At 34.5% G+C, this 18,319-nt stretch overlaps 1 protein-coding gene across 1 annotated transcript; it reads left to right on the top strand.

The window, feature by feature from the left end:
* Positions 1-2,905: 2,905 nt before the first annotated feature.
* LOC141709162 (uncharacterized) lies at positions 2,906-18,261 on the top strand. The gene is made up of 8 exons (XM_074513005.1): positions 2,906-2,930; positions 3,014-3,256; positions 3,311-3,442; positions 4,403-4,600; positions 14,013-14,215; positions 16,834-16,963; positions 17,071-17,695; positions 17,883-18,261. The coding sequence occupies exons 1-8, from the start codon at positions 2,906-2,908 to the stop codon at positions 18,259-18,261; spliced, it is 1,935 nt and encodes a 644-aa protein (XP_074369106.1).
* Positions 18,262-18,319: the final 58 nt, after the last annotated feature.

Raw genomic sequence — 18,319 nt, 5'->3', positions numbered from 1 at the left:
AGTCCATCTAGCACACATAGTACCAGAGTCTACCCCTCCCTTGTCCTTTTAAAAGAATTCTATCATATCTCGAGAACTCGAACCACATCAAAGTTCCCCAAGCATTTTTCTTGTTGATAGAAACAACTTATCTCATTAGGGTATATATATATATATATATACGTACTTCCGAAATTTTCGGGGGAAGTACTAAGGATGTGAGTTGACCGTTGTCAACAGATAATTAAATAAGGGGGGGAAGTTTCTCCTTGAAACTATATTCAAAATATTAAAATAAGTCGAGATAATATTCTCTGACGATCTGAAATTATTCGAATGATTCCCGAATATCCGAGAGTATTTTAAATCAGGTTCTATGATCTTTAAATCATAAATAAACCCGTTTTATAAATAACAAATAATTAAATGATAATTGATAAATAATTAAACCTCGAAGGAGTTTACTTTTTAAAAGAAAATAATATTCCTAAACTAATTTATGTTTAATAATTTAATGAACTTTTAATATTTACTCGAGTTCGAAGTAAATATTTACTGGAGAATACTTCTCCATAATAAATGAATAGTAGATAAATATTTCTTGTCCAAATGGTAAAGTATAGTTGAGGGAATACGATCTTTGGAAATCATTTTAATATAAGTTTGAGGTGTTTAATATTTTGTAAGTGGACGTTGGATCCCTTTAAAACGAACTACTATGGACTTGTAATCGTCCTATAATATCACCGGAATGATTTCCGGGTTTTTATCTTGAAATCCCGACCGACTCTCGGTCTTATTGTAATACGTCATGCTTATAGCGGAATAAAACATTTCACGATATATACTTATTGTACAACATCGCTACATTATGCGAAAATTCAATAACTACGTATCATGGCAAGCATGGTATTTATGCAATGATAATAAACAATCCTTTCACAACACAACAATAAATGGAGTTGGGTTCACAAACTTGCCTGGGTATCTCGAGGTGGAGGATGCTCTAGGTTCCGCTCGGAAATCTATAATCATAACACAATTCATTTCGTTAGGTCTCGTTCTAATTTACGGCGACTCGCACTCATGCGCTACTTATTACGCACCCTCTCAACTTATATTACCCTTATTATTCCTTTAAGTCCTTATTCACATTATGGTCGCTTCCTTTTTCAAAGTATCTTAAGTCCATTTTCATTTTCGCTGTCAGCTCCGCTTATAGATTCTACGGTTTCTAATCGTGCGGTCTCGGCTCCGATATTTTTATAAAATTGAAAATCATTATTTCCACTTGAAATTTTTATGGCAGTTAGGAAACTCAATATACTACTCTCTGTAAAATTTTCATGATTTATGAATATTCTTAAGTCGATCCTTTATAATTTCAAAGTTCGTTATTCGTAGCAGCTTTTGTCGCGTAAATCACTTTTAGTAAAACGACCATAACTTTTGATCCGTAAATTAAAATCAAGCGATTCAAGCGCCTAAATGATCCTTATAACATTGTATATCATAATCAAGGGTTAATTTTCAAGAAACTATAGTTTACATCCTCGGGACTTTCTGCAGAAACTTAAAGTTATCTTTTGTTAATTTTAGTGAAATTACATTTACGATCGGAGTTTCGTTTACGCCTTAGATCTTTATACTACCACCAACAATCAACATATCATCATCAACACACTAACTCCTCTCAAGAACATCATGTTCTTGAGGCAACAACAATCAACCTTAAATCTACTTAGCTAAACATCAAGATTTCAACAATACCACTACTAAAACTAGGTTTACAACTACATACTAAAAGGATCTTGAACTTAAAACTTAAATAAAGTTGGGTCAAAGATTTTTACCTTTCTTGAGAGCTTGAGATGTGTTCTTGATGATGGTGAAGTCTTGGGAGTGCTTAGTAGGGTTTTTGGAACCTAAAACAACCATTGAAATTAAGAAATCATAGAAGAGTTACTATTCATACTATTCATTCTCAACTTTCTTGATTTTATTTCACTCATCAAACCTTGATAAAAAGAGCTCAAAGATTTATCTTACCTTAGTTTGGTTGTTAGGAAGCTTGAGAATTAATGGGAGGATTTATCCATGGCTAGAGCTTGAGGTTTTGATTTTGATTTCCTTGGTTTTTGATGAAGGGCCGAATGGAGAGAAGTGGGAGAGAAAGAGAGAGTTTTTGGTGATGCTTCTTGGTTGCTTCTTGGAATGATGCAAGTGATAGCTTGTGATATCTTATATTGATTTTTATTCTCTAGTTATATCCTAGTATTTGATTTATGTTGCCAATCTTGGAGACAAATCTAGCTAGCTTGTGGTAGATTACAAGCTAAGCCACTTGTTTAGCCCCTTTAGCTCACTATTTACTTAGCCTTGGTTGATCATCCTATATCTAGCTCACTATTTGATAAAGTAACCATGGTAACTTTCTTACCATGGTTAGTTAATGCGTTACATTTATTTAATCGTTTACGCGTTCACTCGGTCGCTTAAACGTTTCCGTAATACTTCTTCGTAAATGGTTCGCGACGTAATTCATTTCGTATTAATTCCTTATATTTTGAATTATCATACTCGGATATAAATCCATATGGTTTTAAATTCGTAATTATCATACTTTGAATTATCATACTTGGATATAAATCTGTAGTTGAAAATTAATTTGTGAATGATGAAAATGAGAACCAAAATTCTAATGGTATTGACGATGATATTGGAAGTGAGGAAGAGAATGAAAAATTGGGTGATGTGGATAATTTTTCTTTTGATGTTGATGATCCAGGATATTGGAGTAGAATTCAAAATAATAAGATAGAGTTTTTGGTTGAGAGGGGTCTGAAAAGAGTCAAAGATGTAACTATTCCTAAGGATATTTCTAATAGGAGTTTTTCTTCCAGACATTACATTAGAGATTTTCCAAATGGGGAAAAGTAGGATAGAAAGTGGTTACTATATTCAATTGCTTTAGATAAAGTATTTTGCTTTTGTTGTAAACTATTTGCCCAACACAATTTGGTGGGTCGGTTAGGTGAAGAGTGCATTAATGATTGGCATAACATCTCACAACGTCTTAGAAGTCATGAACAAAATCCACATCGTATTGAATCTATTGAACGTTGGGTAGAATTGGAGAAAAGATTGAAGTTGAGTGTCACAATTGATTCAACTGTACAAGAAAAAATCACTCAAGAGAAGAAGCATTGGAGACAAATTTTAAAGAGAACTCTTGTTATTGTGAAAAGACTTGGGAGAAATAATTTGGCATTTCAGGGTAATAGTGAAAAAATATATGAAAAAAATAATGAATTTTTTTTACAAATGATAGAACTACTTGCTGAGTTTGATCCTATTATGCAAGAACATACTCGTCGTATTTTACAAGTTGAGACACATTATCATTATTTGAGCCACAAAATTCAGAATGAGATGATACAATTACTGGCCCAGGAGGTCAAAGGTTTAATCATTGATAGAGTTAAATATGCAAAATATTTTTCAGTTATTGTAACGACCGAGAAATTACGCTTGTATTATATCATAATAAAGATAAATTGTGTGTATTATTATGTGATTAACTGTGTTGAGTCATTAAACCCTAATCGTTATGTGCTACGTGTTGTCTGTTATGATACGAATGTGTTTTGGATATTTATTGAATGTTTTATCGCAAGTTATATATCTTATATCAAAACCCGTACAGCTCAAACAGTGTTTTAAAAGCCCGTATTTCAAATAAAATTATTGGTCCTATTTTACCAAAAATGCCCTATACCATATCGCTATTTTGAACCCCTAGACGTTTTACAAATTGACCTTTTTCGCGAAAAACGACTTTTCCGGACCCCTTCGGGTACCAAAAACCCCACAAAAATCACATTTTTATTTTTATATGATCATGAAATTATCATATATCATTTTTCTTTGTATTTTTGTATTTTTCACAATTTTTGGGAATTTTTAGTATTTATTTTGTATTTATTGGATATTTAAAAATTCATTATTAATACCCAAAAATTATAAAAATTGGGGCCAAATATTTTTATTAGGAGTGTAATTAGACCCTTAATTTTACTTAGGGGTATTATTTTCATAAATATAAATACACGATTTATTAGTAATTAAATCAGTTAATTATTCAGAAAAATCAGAAAATAAAAAGAAAAAGAAAAAGAAATTAGGGTTAGGGTTTTGTGAAGAACAGAGCAGGAGGATCAAAGGCAATTTTCATCGTGATTCCGGAGTCCAAATCGTTAGTGTAAGTATCCGTTTTGAAGCCCAAGAATCGTAGTTTTTGATTATGTAATTAGTTTTAATGTTTGATTATCTGATTTTACTTTCATATTTTCGGGTTTTAATCGCGAATTCGGGTTTGAATTTCTGTTGATTGTTTAATGATTTCGTTGCCATGAGGTTGTAGATCGTCGAATAGGGAGTAGTTTGGTACCGGATTCGTGGTGTTTGGCTTTGGTTTTGGGTTCGTCGGAAAAACGGCGACGCCGCCGTTGTTCTTCGTCTTCGGCGGTGTTCGACGAGGAAGGAGGACGGGGAAAGGCCAGGAAGCAGAAGGGGAGATGTCGTTGTGTTGTTATGCTTCGAGAAGAACCTGGAATCGAGCGTTTGGTTCGCCGGAAAATCTCCGCCGGCGTCGGATTCTGGGAATGCGGGCGGTGTTCTTCCCGACCCGATCGGGTCGGGGACGACCCGGTTTGCAACCCGGTTTCGACCCGGTTTCAATCCTAAAAACCCTAAATCCTGTTATGTTTTTGTGTTTCTAAATAAATTAATTATTTATTTATATTTTAGTAAGTAAAAATCAGTTTTAATAATTCTAATAATTAATTAAAAATTAGTTTTATATTATGAAAAATAGTATTTATAATTTCTGAATTATTTTATTTAATTATAAATTTGAATTTATTTATTTAATTAATTATTTAATAATTTATCTAATTATTTATTAATTATCTAATTAATTAATAATTGGGTAATTAATTAATAATTAGGTAATTAATTAGTGAATAAAGATTAGAAATAATTAAGTGAGGTAATTAATAATCTAATAATTAGTTAATAGTGCGAATAATGATTCGATAATTAGAATTATTATTGGAGCGTTAGTTATTCGAATAATATTGTAATAATTATTCGTACCGTATAAATAGTTATCGGTAATTATCTGTTTAGCGAATCGGGTTTTAATAATAATAGAATAATTCGATAATTAGGCGAGAATTGCGAGTAGCTCATAATTATACGAGTGATTAATCGTTAAGTGATTTATAATTCGAGTAATTCGTAGTTATTTGATAAATAACGTATCAGTTAATTGTATCGATTGATTATTTGTAAATAATCGATCTGATCGGGTAAGCGTTAATAATTAGTAAATTAGTGTAGTAAATTGTAATTAATCCTAATAATTAGGGATTAATTATTTTAAAATGCAATAATTATTAAATAATTATCTAAAAATATAATTAAGGATTATTTAATTATAATTAATTATTTATAATTAGTTATTAATTAATTAAATCTTGTTTAATTCATAATAATTAAACCGTTAGTCCGATTTGAGCAAAACGAAGACCCCTAGACTCAGAAAAATGAGACGAATCCAATAAAAATAATTGTGAGTCATAAATTCTCCCGGAAGAGAGTGATCTTGTGATAATTAATAGTTCGTAGGCCCTAATAGGGGTATAACTGAGTTGAATAAATCCCGAAAAATTATAATAAAATCAGATACGACTAGTAATGTAGGTATAAGCCCAGAATTGATTCTAAAAATAATTATAAATCTAAAAATTAATTATGTGTCTTACGTGCTACGTGCTTTATGTGATTATGTGAATAGATGTGTTGTATAAATGTATATATATATATATGCGAGTCAGATAGAAACGCATGGGTAGACTGATAAGGTTGCGTGATATCAATTCAAGATACGCGTATATAGTAAATTATCTAAACGCCTATCTTTCCATGATTTGTTCAGTGTTAGCAAGGCAGAGCAAGCTAGGGTCAGAAGACAGTGAGTTAAACCAGGTTAAGTACGCGCAAGGCAAGTTTTTCCCCTATTCTAAATTCAGAATAGTGATTTATATTTCTTTTCTATCGTATCAATTCTCTTTGATAATCATTGTTCATATACACTGTTATCCATTTATTATTACTTGTTCCAGTTTCATTTCAATTCTTGATTTACCCAATTTATTGAATTCACTGTTCATATTTCAATTCTTTTACCCTACATATACTCTGGTATATCCTGGTGTTGGGATATATCAATAGCATACCGATTGTTCCGGATGCTCAGCCTTGGACTGGATGGTTACTATAAAGGCTGGGTTTTTCCCAAACCATTAATTAATAGGCCATAGTTGCCTGAGTACTCCTTATGTTGGTTGGGTCTATGCAGTTAGGTATAGATCCGCGCTATATTCTGACTGATCAGCAGATTATAGTGCATATGTTGGTTCTTGTTTCCAGTCTTGTTCATTTGGCACTCGCCATCATTGGCAAATTATTATCATATACAGATACAGATGGTTGTTCAAACCAGCAGCTTATTGGTTCATTTATTTCTCTCTCTTTATAATATATATATATATATATATTGTTGCAGGCTTGTTGAGCAATTTTGGCTCATTTCTTTTATTGTCACTCCTATTGTTTTACAGTTAAGGTAGAGAATGAAACCCATCAGGACCCGCATAGTCAAGAAGCGAGTCAAGCAGCGGGACCCTCTTATACCAAGAGTGTTCCTTCCTATTCTCGAAGAGAGTTTTGAATTGCCAGATCAGGTGTAGCAGGATAAGTAGTAATGTTGGGTTGAATAAAAGTTTTGTGTAGTTTGAATAAAAGATTGTGTAGTGAAACTGTAGATAGAATAAAGTTTATAATAAAGAGAGTTATTGAGACAGGTTTTATTTAGTTGGGTTTGTAATAAAGTGTAGTGCATGATTCTTGTTTTCAAACTCAACCCTTAAAAGATCCTGAGTAGTGATAGTTCGGGGTAATTATTATATTTATATTCCGCTTGTGCAGGTATAGTTGGTAATTGTTGTTAATAATGCCCCAAATCTATACCCCGGATTTGGAGGGTGTTATAGTTGGTATCAGAGCTTAGGTTTGACCTTTGAAAACAAGAACGTTAGGGCTAAGATAAGATAGGAAAATGAGATAGGATGAGATTAAGAGTGTTAGGATTGTTTGTCTATGTGATTAGAAGTTATGAGTTTAGGATTGTGATTTGATTGTTTTTGTGTTATTATTTTTATGTATATTAGATGGCTTCTTTATCATCGTCTACGGAGAGGACCGAGACAGATCCCGTGGATGCACCGGTAGTAGCCCCAGTGTCAGAGCAGATCTTACCTCCATTGCCACCTGAGCCAGCACCAGAGATACCACTTCCCCCAGAGGTACCAGGTTTTGCAGATTATTTTCCATATTTTGAGCCAGAGATACCAGATTTTCCACCATTAGAGTTCCCGAGGTTCGATATTCCTGATATGGTTGATCTTCCGCAGTGGGAGGATTTAGAGCCTCAGATTCCTATGCCACCAGTCGAGATTCCAGAGTTGCCACATATGGAGCCAGAGGCAGAGCCGCCAGTGTATGCGCCTATGGAGCAGCCTATCTTATTTCCTGCCCCATTAGCCATTTATGCACCTGTTCCAGGAGTTTATCAGTTTCCTCAGCCGAAGTTTATAGATGAGATCGTGGTAGATGGACCATTACCTTCTCGAGGTTCCAGCACTGATCTTCATGAGCATCATACAGTGACTTACCAGCGCTTTCAGGCAGAGAGGGAGGAGAGGATTAGATGGCAGAACCAGTGTAGAGAGATCCTTGGATTGTATGAGACGCAGACAGATGGTCCTGTCAGAGCATTACGACCAGATTATATACTGAGAGAGAGACTACATCAGATTCGTCAGAATAGTTTTCAGCAGCTTACTGATTTGAGACAGCAGGATCTTAGCGCGGAGACAACATATCGCAGAGCATTAGGACTTACCGAGGCAGTGCTAGAGGCATTGCAGGAGGAGTTGAGCCACGTACCACCAGGATTTTGAGATTAGCAGATCGATGAGTGTTGTATTATGTATATTTTGTAGATAGAGGCAGTATAGTATTGTATGAGTGTAGCTACTGACTCTGACTGATAGTAGTAGCAGTACGACTGTTATATCATAGATTTTTGTATCAAGCATTGACACATGTAGCTGGTGTTCTACCTATATATATATGAGATAATCTTTTGCACGTTTTCTTTATTTTATTCCCAGTCATTTAAGCATTTACATTTATTTCAGTACCATTGCATATTTACAAATGTAGTTTTATTCCCGATCATGTTGTAAAAAAAAAAATTATTAATTAAATTTAAAACATATCATACTGTTTTATCTATTCAGTTATTTAATAAGTTATTTTATTTTCTCAAATCGACTGTTTTAACATATGTTTAATATACTGTTATTAAATAAGATCCATTATTTATTTACCAGAAAAATGGCACCTAAGAGAAAAGCGCAGCCCGACTCATCGAATGGAAACACCGATGGCCAAAACAATAATAAACAGATGGATCAGATGTTTAATCTCATGCAACAGCAGATGTTGATGATGCAACAACAAATGCAGCAGCAGCAACAGCAGTTCCAGCAACAGATGTTACAACAAGCCGCTCATCCAGGACATCAAATACCACCAGCAGCACCTACGACTACTTTCAAGCAATTTCAGTCGGTGAAGCCACCGGAATTTATGGGTTCCACAGATCCCACAAAAGCGAGAGCTTGGCTGAAAGAGATGGAAAAGGCTTTTTCGTTGGTAAAGGTTGAGGAAGAGCAGAAGACAGATTTCGCTAGCTATTTTCTAAAAGGCGAAGCTAATTACTGGTGGTAATCAAAGAAAGCTTTGGAAGAAGGTGTGGTGACCTGGAACAGATTCACTAATCTTTTCTTGGAGAAATATTTTCCTCGTTTTATGAAGAACCAGATGGAGATCAAGTTCCTAGAGCTGAAATAAGACAACTTATCGGTTGCGGATTATGAGACCAAGTTTACTGAATTGGCAAGGTTTGTTCCAGAGCAGGTGGATACGGACGAGAAGCGGGCCAAGAGATTTCAGCAAGGACTGAAACCATGGATTCGTAGCAGGGTAGCTGTGTTTGAATTGACAACTTATATGGCTATTGTTCAGAAGGCTATGATTATTGAAGGAGAAAGCGAAGCAGCTCAGAAAGAGAAAGGACCAGGGAATTTTCAGAATCGTTTCAACAAAAGGCCGGGATTTCAAGCTCGGGGAAAAGTAAATTTCAAAAGGCCAGAGCAGAACAATCAGAGGATGGGAAATCGACTTCCAGCCCCAATTCAGCAGAGACTTATCCGACCGCTTATACCTGACTGCAGAACGTGTGGTAGAAAGCATACAGGAGTTTGCAACAAGCTAAATGTTACGTGTTTCAAGTGCAAGCAAAGGGGACACTATTCTGGAGAATGTCCAATGGGAAAGGCAGAAGTTACTTGTTTCCAATGTGGGAGAAAAGGACATATCGCCAAAGACTGCAGAGGAATTGCAATGGCTGCCAGTATTCCAAGAATTTTAGCATTACCTCCACCTCCACTACCACAGCAAAATCAGCCCAGAGCAAGGACTTTCAACATGTCAATGAAGGAAGTGGTACAGAGTCCGAATGTGGTTGCAGGTACACTCCCTGTAAATTCCGTAAATGCTTTGGTATTGATTGATTCAGGAGCTACTAGATCTTTTATTTCTGAAGCTTTTATCTCTAAGATAGATTGTGAGATTCAGTGGTTGGATGAAGTGTTAGTCATAAAATTAGCGAATAATGATCAGATTGCAGTAGATCGAGTATGTCCGAGCTGTGATATTGAGATAGGGAGATGTCATTTTTCAGTTGATTTGATACCTTTTAGGTTAGGGGAGTTTGATATTATTTTAGGAATGGATTGGATGTCTAGTAATAATGCTCAAATTGATTGTGCGAATAAGAGAGTAAAATTGCAAACTGAAGAAAATGAAACGGTAATATTTAAAGGTGAGAAGCAAAAGCAGAAATTCCTATCAATAATGCAGACGAGAAGATTGCTACGTCAAGGATGTCAAGCTTATTTAGCCTATGTATGGGATGTTGAAAAGGGAAATTTGAAGATTGAAGATATTCCTGTAGTTTGTGAATTTCTTGATGTTTTTCCAGACGAATTACCAGGACTTCCACCAGATCGAGAAATCGAATTCACTATTGACTTGACGCCAGGGACTGAACCAATTTCGAAAGCTTCATATCGAATGGCACCTGTTGAAATGAGGGAATTAGCAAAGCAGTTGCAAGAACTTCTTGATAAAGGAATTATAAGGCCAAGTGTATCCCCATGGGGTGCGCCAGTATTGTTCGTGAAAAAGAAGGATGGTAGTATGCGACTGTGTATTGATTATCGTGAGCTGAACAAGTTAACTATCAAGAATAAATATCCTTTACCTCGCATTGATGATTTATTTGATCAACTAAAAGGAGCAGCATGGTTTTCGAAAATCGACTTACGATCAGGCTATCATCAGTTAAAGATCAAGGCCGAAGATATTCCAAAGACAGCGTTTAGAACAAGGTACGGACACTATGAATTTCTTGTTATGGCTTTTGGATTGACGAATGCACCTGCAGCGTTTATGGATTTGATGAATCGAATATTCAAGAAGTATTTGGATAAGTTTATCATTATATTTATTGATGACATCTTGATCTATTCAAAGACGGAAGAAGAGCATGCAGCGCATTTAAGAACGACATTGGAGATATTACGGAAGGAGCAGCTTTATGCAAAATTTTCCAAATGCGAATTTTGGTTAAAAGAAGTGCAGTTTCTAGGGCACATCATCAGCAGAGAAGGCATTCAAGTTGATCCAGCAAAGATTGAAGCTGTGTTGAATTGGGAAAGACCAAAGACGCCGACAGAGGTTCGAAGTTTCTTAGGTTTGGCAGGATATTATCGAAGATTTGTCAAAGATTTTGCGAAGATAGCAACACCGCTGACCAAGTTAACTCGACAAAGTAAAAAGTTCGAATGCAATAGTAAGTGTGAAGAAAGTTTTCAAGAGTTGAAGAATCGGTTGGTGACGGCACCAGTATTAGTACTGCCAGACGAGCAAGGAAATTTTGTTATTTACAGTGACGCTTCATATCGTGGTTTAGGATGTGTGTTGATGCAACATGGTAACGTCATTGCATATGCGTCGAGACAACTTAAACCTCATGAGCAGAAATATCCTACGCATGATCTGGAATTGGCAGCAATTGTATTTGCATTGAAGCTTTGGAGACATTATCTATACGGTGAAAAATGTGAAATTTACACGGATCATAAAAGTCTGAAGTATATCTTCACGCAAAAGGAACTAAACATGCGACAACGTCGATGGCTGGAATTGATTAAAGATTACGATGTTACAATCAGTTATCATCCAGGAAAAGCAAATGTTGTAGCAGATACGCTAAGCAGAAAAGAAAGATTGAATCGGTTAACTTCATGCGAAGAATTGGCCAAGGAATTCGACAAATTGGAAATCGAAATTCGTATTCCCAATGAATCTGCAGAAACTATCTACGCTGTGACTTTCCAACCAGAATTGCTGGAAAAGATTTGTCGTTGTCAAGAAGAAGTGATGAGTCAAGACGACAACTTAACAGGGGAAGAGATTACAACTCAGAAAGATAATGAAGGAATTTTACGTTTTGCGTCAAGAATCTGGATCCCTAACGTGGCAGAATTAAAAGAAGAAATTATGCGAGATGCGCACAATTCGAAGTATTCCATTCATCTAGGAAGCACGAAAATGTATCGCGATTTGAAGGAAAACTTTTGGTGGCCGAATATGAAGAAGGAGATAGCAGAATGGGTGAGTAAATGCTACACATGCCAGCGAGTTAAAGCAGAACACCAACGTCCGAGTGGGTTATTGCAACCATTAGACATTCCAGAATGGAAATGGGAACATCTAGCGATGGATTTTGTGGTAGGACTACCGAGGACTAGGGCAAATCATGATGCGATATGGGTAATCATTGACAGACTTACGAAGTCGGCACATTTTCTACCAATTAATGAAAGATTTTCGCTCGACAAATTAGTGCACATGTATCTCAAAGAAATTGTGATGCGTCATGGAGTACCAGTATCAATTGTATCAGATCGAGATCCTCGTTTCAATTCAAGATTTTGGAGACAATTCCAAGAATGTCTAGGAACGAAGTTGAATATGAGTACAGCCTATCATCCGCAAACTGACGGTCAAAGTGAAAGGACAATTCAAACGATTGAAGACATGTTACGAGTTTGTGCGATCGATTTTAAAGGTAGTTGGGATGAACATTTACCCCTAGTGGAATTTTCTTATAATAACAGCTATCACGCCAGTATTGGAATGCCACCGTATGAAGCATTATATGGAAGGAAATGCAGATCACCAGTGCATTGGGATGAAGTTGGAGAACGCAAGATTTTGGGTCCAGAATTAATTCAGCAGACAAAAGAAAAGATTAAACTCATTCGAAAACGAATCGAGACAGCACAAAACAGGCAAAGCAGATATGCAGACCAAGCAAGGAAGAATGTGGACTATCAGGAGGGAGAACGCGTATTGCTCAAAATATCGCCATGGAAAGGATTGACCAGATTTGGCAATAAAGGAAAATTGAAGCCACGATACATTGGACCATTTGAGATTTTGAAGAAAATTGGGAAGGTTGCGTACGAGTTAGCTCTACCACCCCATATGCAGCATGTTCATAACGTATTTCATGTATCTATGCTTAAGAAGTATAATCCTGATACAAGGCATGTAATATAGTATGAGCCAATAGAACTTCAGGCAGATTTATCATATGTAGAGCAGCCGATAAGAATTCTAGATAGACAAGAGAGGGTATTAAGGAATAAGTCTGTGTCATTAGTGAGAGTTTTATGGAGAAACCCAGTGGTTGAAGAATCAACCTGGGAGCTTGAGAGTGAAATGTTAGAAAGGTATCCTCAGTTATTTGCATAATGTGATTTTGAGGACAGAATCCTGTTAAGGGGGGGAAAATGTAACGACCGAGAAATTACGCTTGTATTATATCATAATAAAGATAAATTGTGTGTATTATTATGTGATTAACTGTGTTGAGTCATTAAACCCTAATCGTTATGTGCTACGTGTTGTCTGTTATGATCCGAATGTGTTTTGGATATTTATTGAATGTTTTATCGCAAGTTATATATCTTATATCAAAACCCGTACAGCTCAAACAGTGTTTTAAAAGCCCGTATTTCAAATAAAATTATTGGTCCTATTTTACCAAAAATGCCCTATACCATATCGCTATTTTGAACCCCTAGACGTTTTACAAATTGACCTTTTTCGCGAAAAACGACTTTTCTGGACCCCTTCGGGTACCAAAAACCCCACAAAAATCACATTTTTATTTTTATATGATCATGAAATTATCATATATCATTTTTCTTTGTATTTTTGTATTTTTCACAATTTTTGGGAATTTTTAGTATTTATTTTGTATTTATTGGATATTTAAAAATTCATTATTAATACCCAAAAATTATAAAAATTGGGGCCAAATATTTTTATTAGGAGTGTAATTAGACCCTTAATTTTACTTAGGGGTATTATTTTCATAAATATAAATACACGATTTATTAGTAATTAAATCAGTTAATTATTCAGAAAAATCAGAAAATAAAAAGAAAAAGAAAAAGAAATTAGGGTTAGGGTTTTGTGAAGAACAGAGCAGGAGGATCAAAGGCAATTTTCATCGTGATTCCGGAGTCCAAATCGTTAGTGTAAGTATCCGTTTTGAAGCCCAAGAATCGTAGTTTTTGATTATGTAATTAGTTTTAATGTTTGATTATCTGATTTTACTTTCATATTTTCGGGTTTTAATCGCGAATTCGGGTTTGAATTTCTGTTGATTGTTTAATGATTTCGTTGCCATGAGGTTGTAGATCGTCGAATAGGGAGTAGTTTGGTACCGGATTCGTGGTGTTTGGCTTTGGTTTTGGGTTCGTCGGAAAAACGGCGACGCCGCCGTTGTTCTTCGTCTTCGGCGGTGTTCGACGAGGAAGGAGGACGGGGAAAGGCCAGGAAGCAGAAGGGGAGATGTCGTTGTGTTGTTATGCTTCGAGAAGAACCTGGAATCGAGCGTTTGGTTCGCCGGAAAATCTCCGCCGGCGTCGGATTCTGGGAATGCGGGCGGTGTTCTTCCCGACCCGATCGGGTCGGGGACGACCCGGTTTGCAACCCGGTTTCGACCCGGTTTCAATCCTAAAAACCCTAAATCCTGTTATGTTTTTGTGTTTCTAAATAAATTAATTATTTATTTATATTTTAGTAAGTAAAAATCAGTTTTAATAATTCTAATAATTAATTAAAAATTAGTTTTATATTATGAAAAATAGTATTTATAATTTCTGAATTATTTTATTTAATTATAAATTTGAATTTATTTATTTAATTAATTATTTAATAATTTATCTAATTATTTATTAATTATCTAATTAATTAATAATTGGGTAATTAATTAATAATTAGGTAATTAATTAGTGAATAAAGATTAGAAATAATTAAGTGAGGTAATTAATAATCTAATAATTAGTTAATAGTGCGAATAATGATTCGATAATTAGAATTATTATTGGAGCGTTAGTTATTCGAATAATATTGTAATAATTATTCGTACCGTATAAATAGTTATCGGTAATTATCTGTTTAGCGAATCGTACAGGTTTTAATAATAATAGAATAATTCGATAATTAGGCGAGAATTGCGAGTAGCTCATAATTATACGAGTGATTAATCGTTAAGTGATTTATAATTCGAGTAATTCGTAGTTATTTGATAAATAACGTATCAGTTAATTGTATCGATTGATTATTTGTAAATAATCGATCTGATCGGGTAAGCGTTAATAATTAGTAAATTAGTGTAGTAAATTGTAATTAATCCTAATAATTAGGGATTAATTATTTTAAAATGCAATAATTATTAAATAATTATCTAAAAATATAATTAAAGATTATTTAATTATAATTAATTATTTATAATTAGTTATTAATTAATTAAATCTTGTTTAATTCATAATAATTAAACCGTTAGTCCGATTTGAGCAAAACGAAGACCCCTAGACTCAGAAAAATGAGACGAATCCAATAAAAATAATTGTGAGTCATAAATTCTCCCGGAAGAGAGTGATCTTGTGATAATTAATAGTTCGTAGGCCCTAATAGGGGTATAACTGAGTTGAATAAATCCCGAAAAATTATAATAAAATCAGATACGACTAGTAATGTAGGTATAAGCCCAGAATTGATTCTAAAAATAATTATAATTCTAAAAATTAATTTGTGCCTTACGTGCTACGTGCTTTATGTGATTATGTGAATAGATGTGTTGTATAAATGTATATATATATATATGCGAGTCAGATAGAAACGCATGGGTAGACTGATAAGGTTGCGTGATATCAATTCAAGATACGCGTATATAGTAAATTATCTAAACGCCTATCTTTCCATGATTTGTTCAGTGTTAGCAAGGCAGAGCAAGCTAGGGTCAGAAGACAGTGAGTTAAACCAGGTTAAGTACGCGCAAGGCAAGTTTTTCCCCTATTCTAAATTCAGAATAGTGATTTATATTTCTTTTCTATTGTATCAATTCTCTTTGATAATCATTGTTCATATACACTGTTATCCATTTATTATTACTTGTTCCAGTTTCATTTCAATTCTTGATTTACCCAATTTATTGAATTCCCTGTTCATATTTCAATTCTTTTACCCTACATATACTCTGGTATATCCTGGTGTTGGGATATATCAATAGCATACCGATTGTTCCGGATGCTCAGCCTTGGACTGGATGGTTACTATAAAGGCTGGGTTTTTCCCAGACCATTAATTAATAGGCCATAGTTGCCTGAGTACTCCTTATGTTGGTTGGGTCTATGCAGTTGGGTATAGATCCGCGCTATATTCTGACTGATCAGCAGATTATAGTGCATATGTTGGTTCTTGTTTCCAGTCTTGTTCATTTGGCACTCGCCATCATTGGCAAATTATTATCATATACAGATACAGATGGTTGTTCAAACCAGCAGCTTATTGGTTCATTTATTTCTCTCTCTTTATAATATATATATATATATATATATATTGTTGCAGGCTTGTTGAGCAATTTTGGCTCATTTCTTTTATTGTCACTCCTATTGTTTTACAGTTAAGGTAGAGAATGAAACCCATCAGGACCCGCATAGTCAAGAAGCGAGTCAAGCAGCGGGACCCTCTTATACCAAGAGTGTTCCTTCCTATTCTCGAAGAGAGTTTTGAATTGCCAGATCAGGTGTAGCAGGATAAGTAGTAATGTTGGGTTGAATAAAAGTTTTGTGTAGTTTGAATAAAAGATTGTGTAGTGAAACTGTAAATAGAATAAAGTTTGTAATAAAGAGAGTTATTGAGACAGGTTTTATTTAGTTGGGTTTGTAATAAAGTGTAGTGCATGATTCTTGTTTTCAAACTCAACCCTTAAAAGATCCTGAGTAGTGATAGTTCGGGGTAATTATTATATTTATATTCCGCTTGTGCAGGTATAGTTGGTAATTGTTGTTAATAATGCCCCAAATCTATACCCCGGATTTGGAGGGTGTTATAGTTATATTAGATTGTACCCCGGATGCAAGTAATGATTAACAAATGTCTCTTATCTTAAGATGTGTGAATGTCTCAGAAAGTCCAATCAGAGTTCAAGAATTTTTTATTGATTTTTTAAAGGTCTATGATACATCAGGATTTGGATTGTATAATGAACTCGTAGAGACGTTAAATGTTCATGGGCTTGATATTGATAATATTAGAGGGCAGGGGTATGACAACGGGTCTAATATGAAGGGAAAGAATAAAGGTGTGCAAACTAGACTACTCGAGAAAAATCTGAGAGCCTTTTACACTCCTTATGCTTATCACTCTTTAAATCTAATACTATCTGATATGGCTCATTGTTGTTCCAAGGCTGTGTCATTTTTAGGGTGTTGCAGCGAATATACTCATTATTTTCAGCATCTACAAAGAGATGGAAAATTTTTACTGATCATGTGCAAGGCCTAACTGTTAAGCCATTATCAGAAACACGTTGGGAAAGTCGTGTTGAGAGTGTTAAAGCAATAAGATATCAAGCTCCGCAAATTAAAGAAACTTTAAACTACTTGGTGAATAGTAGTGAAGATACCAAAACAAGAAGTGATGCTGAAATTTTGGCAACCTATAATCTTCAAAATTTTGAATTCTTGTTAGGCATGGTGATTTGGTATCAATTGTTATATACAGTTAATCATGTTAGCAAAATTCTTCAAAGTGAAGACATGCAAATTGATGTTGCTAATAGAGAATTAAAAGGTCGCCTTTCATTTCTTCAAAATTATAGAGAAATTGGATTTCCGGAAACTATGGTTGAAGCTACTGAGATTGCCAATAAGATGGAAGTTGAACCGATATTTGTGGAAAAGCGTTTGGTTCACAGAAAAAGGCAATTTGATGAGAGCACGGGTGAATATGTGACACAATCAGATAAGGAGAATTTTAAGAATAATTATTTTCTGTACATTATTGATCAAGCTATTTCATCATTTGGTACCAGGTACATATATATGATTTATTTTAAAATTATGAGATATATTAGTCATACATTTTTAATATATGTATTTTTCTAATTAGGTTTCAACAATTCCAAAGTTTTGAAGGAAAATTTGGAATTTTATGAAATTTTGAGAAGTTAAAGTCCATTGAGCCTGAAAAGTTAAGGACCTTTTGTGATTATCTTGCAGACTTACAAATTATGGTGAGAATTCAAATCTTAATGGTGATGATTTGTATGAAGTCTTGTGTATGTTGCACCGAAATTTGCCAGAAGATACAAAGAATGCTATAGACATGTTGACATACATCAAAGAGATGGAAGGTAGCTACTCAAATTCCTGGATTGCTTATAGGATTCTTCTAACTATACCGGTTACTGTTGCTTATGCAGAACGAAGATTTTCAAAGTTGAAGCTGATAAAATCCTATCTCCGTCCAATTATGTCTCAAAAAATGTTAAGTGACTTAGCTATATTATCAATTGAAAAGGATATGGTTGAAATTTTTGATTATGTAAATTTGATTGATATTTTTGCATCAAAAAATACAAGACGTGTTATATTTTAGTAATATAATAAGATTAGTTTACATAATGTTTTGTTTTTCCTCTTATTAGTATATTTGT

Source organism: Apium graveolens, chromosome 1 (assembly GCF_009905375.1).
Source record: "Apium graveolens cultivar Ventura chromosome 1, ASM990537v1, whole genome shotgun sequence".
NCBI lineage: Eukaryota > Viridiplantae > Streptophyta > Magnoliopsida > Apiales > Apiaceae > Apium > Apium graveolens.
This window is presented reverse-complemented; position numbering and strand designations above follow the sequence as displayed.

Coding starts and splice junctions, on each gene's coding strand:
- LOC141709162 (XM_074513005.1), top strand. CDS start 2,906: ATGGGGAAAAGTAGGATAGAAAGTG. Junction 3,257..3,310: donor AAATAATTTGGCATTTCAGG/GTAATAGTGAAA, acceptor TACAAATGATAG/AACTACTTGCTGAGTTTGAT. Junction 14,216..16,833: donor AACCTGGAATCGAGCGTTTG/GTTCGCCGGAAA, acceptor GATTTTTTAAAG/GTCTATGATACATCAGGATT.